This window comes from Ursus maritimus, unplaced genomic scaffold (assembly GCF_017311325.1).
Source record: "Ursus maritimus isolate PB19 unplaced genomic scaffold, ASM1731132v1 scaffold_32, whole genome shotgun sequence".
Taxonomy (NCBI): Eukaryota; Metazoa; Chordata; class Mammalia; order Carnivora; family Ursidae; genus Ursus; species Ursus maritimus.
This window is the reverse complement of record NW_024425786.1, coordinates 6,309,411-6,320,402: the sequence shown is the minus strand read 5'-3', so window position 1 is coordinate 6,320,402 and position 10,992 is coordinate 6,309,411. Positions and strand designations below refer to the sequence as shown.

General features: G+C 54.0%; 1 protein-coding gene across 1 annotated transcript in view; it reads left to right on the top strand.

The window, feature by feature from the left end:
• Positions 1-10,992, top strand: part of ENO1 (enolase 1) — a 16,344-nt gene continuing 5,352 nt past the window's right edge. The window contains exons 1-8 of the mRNA XM_040645743.1: positions 1-157; positions 2,364-2,457; positions 4,709-4,804; positions 6,195-6,253; positions 8,033-8,102; positions 8,524-8,657; positions 9,101-9,323; positions 10,556-10,753. Coding sequence (XP_040501677.1) covers positions 2,373-2,457; positions 4,709-4,804; positions 6,195-6,253; positions 8,033-8,102; positions 8,524-8,657; positions 9,101-9,323; positions 10,556-10,753 — 865 coding nt within the window. The 5' untranslated portion in view covers positions 1-157; positions 2,364-2,372. The remainder of the gene's footprint in view (positions 158-2,363; positions 2,458-4,708; positions 4,805-6,194; positions 6,254-8,032; positions 8,103-8,523; positions 8,658-9,100; positions 9,324-10,555; positions 10,754-10,992) is intronic.

Here is a 10,992-nt window from a genome sequence, read left to right as displayed (position 1 = left end):
TGGGCGGGGCCTCGGGGAGCTGGGCAGGAAGTCGGGGCAGGCGGCGCGGAGACGAGCTTCGGGTAGTCGGAGTGCTCGGACCTTGCGGGTAAACGCTCGTCCTCGGTACCTGCAACAACTTCTGCTTCTTTCCCGGGCAGTGCTATCCGGCGGCCAGGTAGGGACCCGGGGAAGGGCTACCGGGCCGGCGCCTAGGCCTGCGGGGCCCTGCCCTTGGGTCCGTCCGGGACGTGGAAGGGGCGGGTCGGCACGTGCGAGCCGTGCTTCGCCTGAGGGGCAGAAGCTGATTAGCCCGGGATTACGGATTTACGGGGTCGCAGCACTGCTGGGAGCTCGGGAGTGGGACGCGCGAGCCTTTCGTGCAGCGAGCGCGGAGGGTGCAAGGGCTTGGGGAGACACAGGCCTAACCCCGGGTGCTAGCTAGAGCCAGGCCTTTCCTAAAATGGAGGGAGGGGCAGGGACGGGAGAGATGCCCACAATCCGCGATCCCCTCCCCCCACCAGCAGCCCCTGCGCCCCGCTGGTGGCCCTCGGCCTACTGTGAGGAGGCTGGTGACGGAATGGGCAGCGACTAATGAATGGAACTTAAGAGAGTTCTTGTTTTTGAGACTGCGGCCGAGCCGTTGCATAATTGGGAAAGCCGTCCCGGCGACCTCGCCCAGGTCGGGCAGGAGCTGCTCCGGCTCCCCGGCCGGGCCATTGGCAGTCGGCCCCCGATTAAAAGGACATATTTTAAGAAAACTTCCTGTTCTTTGTTTCTCCTGCAATGTGGTCTTCCCTCTGCGTGGTGTGGCCCGTGGGTGACGCGGTCGGGGACACACGTAGGCCCTCACTGCCCGGTCGATCCACACGTGCCACCCCTGGTCCGGGGTTCTGTCCCCGCAGATGAGCTGTGAACACTCCTAGTCAGGCCAGCCCTCCTTGCTGGCCTTGCTCACTGAACCTTAATGACTTCAGGGATAGTTTTCTCTACAATTTAAAGAGAAGTTGAATTTTGTTTTCACACCCTGAAATAAATCACTTTTTCTTAATGTCACGAAAATTAAATGAAAAACAACATCTTAGGACAGCATGAGGACATAGTGTAATAAAGATGTGTTTAAAAGTGCATCGAAAATCTATCAAGTAAGTCTGGTGGCCTGGGGATGGGGGGAGATTGACTGCAAAGGGCCTGAGGGACATTTTTGGGTGGTGGCGATCATACGCAGGTATATAATTTGCCCAAACTCAAAGTTAACTAAAATCTTAAAACTAAAAAATACATTTAAACAAATTTGCCTTTTTGTAAGATAGAAAATAAAAACTAGGTACTTTTTTATTGGGTAATGAATAAAACTCCATTGTTACATAGACTGCAAAGCCACAGAAGTGACTTCACTGTCTAATTTTGAAACTTATAAAAAAGAAAGATGCCATTTGCTGCTTTAGAACATTCCAGACAAGATACTGGAGAGGAGCCCAGCTAGATAATGGCCCTGAACACTAACCCAATTCCACTGGGCCGCTTTCAGTCCTGCGAGATCATTTCTTCCTTGGAAGTCCCTGGAAGGGGGGGGGGTGAGAAAGGGCTTTCTTTGAGAACTTGGTATTTGCTAGCTGCAAATTTGTAGCTGCAAATCATTTTTTTAAAAAGTGCTTTCAAAGACAGCCTCTTCCCTTGGAGTATCTTAGCCTTCAAGGATAGAATCTTTATTCTAGTTTCAAATTATGACATTTCATAATTCAGTTTTTTTGAATGGGTAAAATGCCTATTGAAAGGAATACTAATTAGATGTTATTTTTTGTGTGCCTTGTCTTACTAAAGACCCAAGTACTGTGAAATGTGAAAGGCCCAGAAATTGGCAGTAACAAAGACCACAGTGTACAGACCATAGACCATGTCCCCAGCTCTGAATTTGCTATTCCACTATAAACCAGATTTTCCTCCTTGGATCACCTTGGGTTTGTTTTTTTTTTTTTTGTCCTGGATGGGTTTGCTTGTGACCTTCATGTCCCCTTGGTCCCTTTCCATTCCCATGCCAACCGTCGTTGGGAACTGTTGACAGTAACTCACTTCAGACTACCTCATCTTCAGCCATTCTGCATGCCAGCAGCACATTAATCTTTCCACTTGTTTTTGGTTTCTCCCTGGCACACATGACCAGGCTTTCTTTGCTTATAGGACAAGCTCTGGACTACTGGGTGTTTGAGGCCCTGCAGATCTAGGTCCAACAGGCTGTCCCCACTCTTGGCAGCCTTCTTGCAACCCATATCTGTCCAGTGTAAATTCTTTCTAGACCAGGAATCCTCAGAAGTGATCCTTCGAATGAATGACCCAAGGCTACATTATGGTTGATGGGAAATATGAACTGTGTTTCCCCACAGAAAGTCACCATGTCTATTCTCAAGATCCACGCCAGAGAGATCTTCGACTCTCGTGGGAACCCCACCGTGGAGGTTGACCTCTACACCTCCAAAGGTAAGTGCACCTTTGTGTCCACACCTCTGCCCGCTCCGTCTTTGTAAAACTTCGAACGACAGAGCCTTCGGCAAGGCAAGGTCTGTTGTAAAAACCTTTCCTTCTGGTATGCACGAGCTGGTAGGTTGTGGTTCCTGACCACGAGGAGGTGGGGAGGGTTGCCCGGCATGGGGTCCTATTCCTGCTGCTGCCTGGTATTTCAAACAAAACCGCTTGGCTTGCAGGTCAGTGAGGTCGGGAAGTAAGGTGATACCTTGTCCCTAAAAGGCCCCTCACTAGCTGGCCTCGCAGCTTGCTCCGAGCAGACAAGCAGCTCTGCTGTGGTGGGATGGAGCACAAGCGTATGCCAAGCGTTCTCGTTTTTGTCTCTGGAAATCATTCTTCAAGGATTGGGAAAGCTCTTACATGGGGGCGTTGGGACACTCCAGAGGCTCTTGTTCTTTTACCCGGCTCGCCCCCTTTTTTTACTTGGAGGAAATCTGGTGTGTTACCCTCCAGCAACATCTCAGCTCTTGTCTATATGGACCTCGTTGGCGAGGTAGGAAAAGAAGCTTCAGGCAGAATCGCCCAGTGGTGCCGAGCACACAGACCTGCCAGTCAGAGCTGAGTCACTGTCTGTGGAAACTGCAGCCCTTCCCTTCCTGTCCTCCCCTCCCCCCTTGCCCCGGAAAAGAAAGTCCCTCAAGTCCAGGCATCACTGAGCAAAACCCTGCTGCGTTCTGCCCAGGCTTACTCACTGTGGTGGGTGCTCTCATCGCGGGCTTGCTCAGAGCATGTGCTTCATGCCTAGGACCGTGGGTTCTCAGAGGATGCTGGGAATTCCCTTACATCATAACGAGATTGGCTTGTTTAGTCAGGGTGGAACTTTCCATTTGGCAATTAATGGACTTTAACCAACAGTGAAAAAAGACTCAAGATCCTAGAAGATTGGTGGGAAGGGGGCATTTCCTTTGAAACACTTTAAAATGGTCAAAATGAATATTTTTTGAAATTTAAATGAATGGAACCGTGTCTCTTGTGTGTCTCTTGGTGCTTTTCAAAAACAGGAAATCGTGGATTTGTTAAGAGCCTCTCATCACTTTTTTTTTTTTTCCCCAATTTACTTCTTAGAGCAGCTCTCGGCTCACAGCAAAATTGAGCAGAAGGGACAGAGAGCACACACTTCCATCCCCACACGTGCACAGCCTCCCCCACCAGAGCGGGACGATTGTTACAGGCAACCTGCATTGACATAGCGGCACCCAGAGTCCGTAGTTCCGTTAGGGGCCCTGGCTTTCATGGCTTCCTCTCCTCGGCCACTGCCTGGTGGGGATATAGAGCCAGGGCCTGTGTGCAGAAACCCCGCGTCTAGCTGTGCACACACAGTCACTGCGACGCCACAGACGTAGTGACCAATAATTTGATGAACACACCTGGTGGTTTTTTCCCCTCTTTGTTCATTTGCCTTCACCTGCCTCAGATGGGGAAATTCCTCCAGTTCCAAGTAGAGCCTAGAGGCTGCCTTCATCTCCTGCTCCCCTGAACCTGTCTGCCCTTGTAACCAGATCACTACAGTACGTTTCTTGACACTGTCCTCCAAGATGAGCCACGGTTATGCCCCACAGTATTAGTCTAGCCAGATGGCTGGGTTCTGTGTCCGCGAGACTGCATAGGGCAGTGCTTTGTGTCCCAGTGTTATTAAATTCATACCTTTATTTTTTATGCCTCAATGTTTTATTGATTACATGTTTGAAATGGTGATCTCTTGGATATATTTGGTTAAATAACACATTAAATGAATTTCCCTTGGTTTTGCTTCATAACTTCACCATGGCTGCTAGAAAATCTTAACTCTGAAGTGGCTTGCTTCGTATGTCTGTTGGGTGATGCCGCCGGCGGTGGTCCCCGGGCACTGCAGGGCACCAGCTGGAGCTTGTTAGAGATGCAGACGCAGAGTCTTAGACCTCCCTTGTCAGAACCTGTATTTTAACAAGGTGGCCAGGTGGTATGTGTGCATGTTAACATTTGAGAAGCCCTGCTTGAAAACTTTCTCTTTAAACTAGAGAAATCCACCAGCTTGGCTGTAGGGTCTGCACTAGAGACCGGTACGAGCGTGAAAGGCAGGGGAAACGGACTCTCTGAATCTCCCAGTTGGTGGGAGGAAGTGGCAGCATTTCCTAAGAGATGCCATCTGTGAGGAGGCGGGACTCGGGAAGGGTTGAACCGTGTTTCTCAATCGTGACTCTTTTCCCCGCCCTCCCCCAACATCCAGGTCTCTTCAGAGCTGCTGTGCCCAGTGGTGCCTCCACTGGTATCTATGAGGCCCTCGAGCTCCGGGACAATGACAAGACCCGCTACATGGGAAAAGGTAAGAGTTGGACCCCTGGCCCATCTCTGGAGTGTGGCTGCGTGCCTCTTGCACGCCTGCAGCCCACTCTCCGTGTGCCTCGTATTCGAGGGCAGCACCTCTGACTGGGCCTACGGTGTGGATGGGGGGCACAGGGCAGCTGGGAGAGTTGGCCCTGTCGATTCCAGCCTTCCTACACCAGTACCCTCGGGGGCCACGTGTTAATGCTCGCTTCTCCTGCGGTTTGTCTCCAGTCTGGAAAACTGGGTAGGCCAGGGAACCTCAGGCTAAGGAGCCATGTTAACTAATACTAAGCGGGGAGCCCTACGTGCTTCCAGTCTCCAGGGGTGTCGTCTCAGTAAGGTATCTGGAAGGTCTGGGCCGCGGCTCACCCACAGATCGGTCCCTGTAGTGGATCTTTGCGCTGATTCACAGAGGCACCGGTCTGGCCAAGCCAGCCTCTGCCGGGCTCTGTGCACGTTGACTTGTTACTGATTTTGCAATGCTCGCCTTTCTGTGGACAGAATCAATGTGGCCGAATTACAGAAAAGCAGATGGGGCCAGACCACGCATCCTCAACAGGGGCAGTATCGACCCAGGGGTGGGCAATTGGTTCTGGGGGGGGGGGGCAAAAACATTCTACGATTTTACCATGATTTATGGCCCTCAAAGGGCCACTGTATGGATATACAGTGTATCTCCGGGATTACGTTTACAGAGGAGGGCGATGATTAGGGAAAAAGTCTAAAAAGACTGAGGGGAGGGGTGGTGCTGAAGTGAGCTGGGGAAGCCCAGGGCTAGCGATCCGGCGATCGTGCCGCAGGAAGGCATTTTGTCCTATGGGTTCCCATTGCCAACGGCCCGGGCGGGTACTGGTCTGAAGCCGGGCTGTGCCTCGCCTGGACCGTCATGAGTCATGGTCCTGCGACTCTCCTGCCTTCCTCTCTCCTCTCTCTCACTCCCTGTCCTTCGCAGCCTGTTCTCTTCTGAGTCTGTCTTTTTTCCTTCTCCGTCAATCTCTACTGGTCAGGTGTCTCCAGACCCGTTAAGTATATTAACGAGTTCCTGGCACCAGCCTTGTGCACACAGGTAATACATGGGACATCCTGTAGTTTCTATGGCTGGTGTTCCCAGTGCATGGTTTTGCCAACTAACCCCCCTTCAGACATTCTGAAATGGTTGCTCTCTGTGTGGCTTTAATCCTTGGGGGTCCTAGGTAAGAGCACTCAGACTGGGCCGGAAAGTACCCCGATTCTGGAGGGACAGAGAAATGGGGATTTGAGAGCGGTCCCACTGAAGGTCTTCGGGTGGGCTTCTGGATATTTGGGTTGACATCATTGGTGGTTCGCTCAATGCTGCTCAAGCCTGTTTTTCGTTAATGTCGGTAATTTGATATGATTGTTCCTTCTAGGTGTCTCAAAGGCTGTTGAGCACATCAATAAAACTATTGCACCTGCCCTGATTAGCAAGGTAGGACCTGCTTCCGGATAACTAATGTATTAATGCCTTCAGAGCGTCTCCCAGGCCAGTGGGCTTTCCTAGTTATGGAAGAGCTTATTCTGAGAGCTAAAGAAGCCAGTCGGATTCCCTGTCGTGCATGAGAATGACCTCACCTTTTCTAATCCACCCCCTGCCTGCGTGTCCACATCTAACAGCGCCTGGAATTGGATCAGAGGACGGGAGACCGTCTCGTGGCCTTGATTTTCCCCTCCAACTATGTTGACCTTGGGGAAGTTAAGATCCAGATTTTAAGAGCGGCCCTTGGGCGTTGAGCATAGTATCCATGGTGACCCGACTATTTTTCATGAACTGTGGAATTATTTACTATATTTCTACTGACTTTTTTTAAACAGAGGAACTCTGGTTAAATAAAATCTTACTTCGAGAGTAAAGTTACAGAAAAGTAGGGCTGCTGTAGGTGAGGTGGGGAGGGGGACCAGACAGCCTGACCCCCTCCCGCCTCGGGCCCCTCCTTCTGTAAAGCTTGTGGCACTTGTGCAGGTGGGAAGGATTTGAAAAGCCCCCCGCCCGGCTAGAGGCCAGAGCTGGCCCCGGCCTCCCATCTGTTCTCCTTGGGTGCGGTCCCGCCGCCCCCCAATTCCTCCTGTACACCCGCGGCAGACGGGCTCCTCCGTTGTGTCTCCCCGGCGTGCTCCCCTAGGCTGCCCTTCGTGGCGCTCGGTAATTGGTCCCCGACGGTTTCTCGTTGCTGCTCTGCGGACTCACGCGCTCCGAGCCCGTCTCCTGGGCGCCTCCACACACCGTTCTCCGTGCCTCGGGGCCCTGGACTGGGTGGCTAACCACGAGCGGGGCTTCCCTGGGCATTTTGCTTCCCTTGGGGGAAGCTGTTCTTCAGTGAAACCCTCAGGGTTGGCCTCAGACCGTCATGCCTGGGGGGTGGCTGACTTCTGCAGACGGGCTCTGTCAGCAAAGCCAAGGGTGTCAGATTATTGATGGGGCACAATGGCGTTATGGCTGGTTTTCTTTTCCTTTTTTAGTCTTTATGCAAAGAACATGAAAATAAAGTAATATGTTGTCCGTTGTGAAGGTTTTAAAGTAATGTTGACTTGGAGTAAATCTCTTTGAGTTCATTTCGAAGACCCCCGTTTTTGAGGGTTTGGTTTCGTCAGTAGGTTCCATGCCCAGCATGGAGCCCAACTCGGGGGTTAGCTTTATGACTTTATACTCTGACCAGAAGTACTCCTTTTGATCAGTCGTAATAAGCATTTTGCTAAAAGATTCCGGACTGTCTGCCATGAAATGATGAAGCTTGGCGTCACTGAGAACAGCCAGAGTGGTGGTCGTGTCACCTGACCTCTGAGGAGCACAGCTCGTCTGCACGAGCAGAGCTCTGTCCCTTACTGTCCCCAGCTCACACTGCTCTGTAGTGCTGCCTTTGTCAGCATGTCCCGGGCACTTCTGTCTTACGTGTGACGTGACTTTGGGCTCCCTGAGTGGACTAACCTCGTGACACCAGGACCGGGGCTCCGGCATGTCCCTGTCGGCTCCGTGGTGCTTGGGGAAGTGCCCGATGACGGGAGAGCAGGGAAGGCACGGTGTTGTCCCCGTTTTCTTTGATTCCTCCCCCGCTACCTCTTTTTTGCCTACCAAACACATAACATAGACACGATTCGGACTTTGCACGGTTCCAGAGTTATCTGGGACAGTACGAAGGTCCTGCGAGGGGAGTGACAGCATGTCCCCCCCCCCCCGCCCCGCCCAGTGACTGACCCCCTCTCCTCCCCGCAGAAAGTGAACGTCGTCGAGCAGGAGAAGATTGACAGGCTGATGATCGAGATGGACGGGACAGAAAATAAATGTGAGTTGCCAGGGGTGACGCGTGCTGGTCTCCCGAACACCTCCGACCCTCTGGTGGTTTTCGGGGCCCTTGCCTCACCTGAGTAAAGCACGTCATTAATCATCAGGAGCAAGACCAGGTGACAGCAGCACTTGCTTAGGGTTACTCGAAAGAGGCTTGTGCTTTAGAGTAAATCACGCAGTTCGTGGAAATTGTCAGAGTTCCACAGACCAAAGAAAGGGCTTTTTCTTAGGGAGAGAAAGCAGTGAGTCCCCATCTAGTGCTGTTGCGTTTCTGGGTCGGACACGGGGAGTAGATGCGGTCAGGAGGGGGAAGCTTCCAGATACAGTCTGGGGTGCGCTCCGGTGTAGGGTGAGGCCAGAAGGCCGGCAGGAGGAAGGCCGCGAGGGCGAAATCCCTCAACTGCACTGTTCCGTTGCAGCTAAATTCGGCGCGAACGCCATTCTGGGCGTGTCCCTGGCCGTCTGCAAGGCGGGGGCCGTTGAGAAGGGGGTGCCCCTGTACCGCCACATTGCTGACCTGGCCGGCAATGCCGAAGTCATCCTCCCAGTTCCGGTGAGTGGCTTGGAACCTCCCAAGTGAGGAGTTGGGGGTATTCGCTTTCTCGAGGGGACCTGAGACCTCACGCATCTTGGTCTCATCCACACGCGACTGTCCCGGCACAGTGGGTGCAGGCAGCCCCTAGAGGTGCAGCTGCGGACCCCTGCCGCTCGCTACACGTGCCCTGAGCAGGGGACTCCCCGCTACCCGAGTCTCTTGCCGTTGGCGAGGGGATGACATCCTGCTGGCCTTGCGGGGTTGCGTGTCTTCGCTGAGGTGTAGCGAGTCCTCGGCTCAGGAGGCTGGCCTGCTGGGCATCGCTGCCCTTATCACGAGAGACCCGGGGAGCGTTTCCGAGCCACACGTGGCCCCCTCTGTGAGCCATGCGGTCGGACTCGAGGGGCACCGGGTGGGACTCCCGAGGCCAGATGGCCGTATTTCTCTCTCTCTCTCCCTAGGCTTTCAACGTCATCAACGGTGGTTCTCACGCCGGCAACAAGCTGGCCATGCAGGAGTTCATGATCCTGCCCGTGGGCGCGGCCAGCTTCAGGGAAGCCATGCGCATCGGGGCCGAGGTGTACCACAACCTGAAGAATGTCATCAAGGAGAAATACGGGAAAGACGCCACCAACGTGGGGGACGAGGGCGGCTTTGCGCCTAACATCCTGGAGAACAAAGAAGGTACAGGCTCGTTCCACGGAGTCCCCACGTTCCGCGGCTCGGCGCTCGCTCTGTCAGCCCGTGCGCCGCACCTGCCACTCGGGGACGGTGGGCTTTCTACTGAGTCCCTGCGGGCGGAGTGCTGGGGCGGGATGTGCAAGCCAGCGCTTTATTTTTTTTAAGTAACAAGGAATTTCCTTGTTAATTCGATTTCCACATGGCCTGGTTAGTCGTTTCAATTAAGCTATGTGGTGGGGTACAGGGAGGCAGATGACTCTCGCCGTTTTTTGTTTTTGTTTTTTTAAGATTTTATTTATTTAGAAGAGAGGAAGAGCATGAGCCGGGGGAAGGGACGGTGGCGGGCGGGGGGGCAGAGAGACTTCCACGAGGACCCCAGGATCATGACCTGAGCCGCGGTCAGATGCTACACTGGCTGAGCCCCCCAGGTGCCTGCGACCGTCACCCGCTCAGCTCGTTCCAGCACAGGAACATTTCCACGGCGCCATTTTGGCCGGAGTCCTTAGGCGCAGGGTTAAATGTAAGAGTTGAGTCGGACACAGTCTTGGAACAAGAACTCACGGCAGGGCCCTATGTTATAGAAGGGAAGGAGGGTTCGACCACATTTTGTTGCCTTCAGGGCAACTAGTGAGAGAAAAAAATGTCCATCCTCCTCTTTGGGTCAATCATACGAAATGCTGGTGCTCGGCCATTTGATGCATGTGGTTTAATGTGATGGCTTGGAGATCTGTGGTGTGGAACAGGGGCCCAGTGTCTCTGTCCCCTTCCGTACGGGCAGGACTGCCAAGTGAGGCTGACCCCGAGCCTGGCTGGGGACAGCGGGCCCCGGAGGCAGAGCCTGGCCCTCATCCTGTCGCCCTGGACTTCCGGTCCACCGGCTGCCTCTTGGATCCCAGCTCGGCTCTGTCGAAAGCCCATTCCTCAGGACAGCTGATCTCAGCTGGTCACTGTAACTGTCTCGGCCAGCACAGCTGCTCCTGGGTGCTAAATTCGGGAGCATTCGTCAGTGAGAAAGCCTCTGAGAGTCGAGACTGAATCTCCCACTCGGTGTTCTGCTGGGGGCCCTGACCAGCAGTTTCTTGTTCCGGTGCAGAGAAAAGCACTGGAATCATTAAAGCAAAGGCCGGGGCCGGAGCACCTCCTGGTCTTTCTGCTAGGGCTCCTGGCCGGCAGCTGTTGAAGGAGACTTCTCGCTCCCCCGCCTGGTTTCCAACCTTGCCCCCCCCCCCCTCCAGCTCTGGAGCTGCTGAAGAACGCCATCGGGAAAGCCGGTTACACTGACAAGGTGGTCATTGGCATGGACGTGGCCGCTTCTGAGTTCTTCAGGTCGGGCAAGTACGACCTGGACTTCAAGTCCCCCGACGACCCCAGCAGGTACATCACGCCGGACGAGCTGGCCAGCCTGTACAAGTCCTTCATCAAGGACTACCCAGGTGAGCGCCCGCTGGCCTCGTGCGGGAGGCTGGTGACAAAGTGTGATCACTTCTGTCACTGTCACAGCGACCTCCTGAGCGGAGGCCGTCCTGGCTCCGTGATACGGGTGAGGAGGGCGAGTAGCTCCCGCGGTGAGCCTCAGCTCATGGTGAGCCGGCGCGCCTCTAGGCTCTGCGTCTCTGAACGCACACAGGGTAGAGACTGTTGCGCGGGGGGGGGGGGGGGGGGGGGGGGGGGG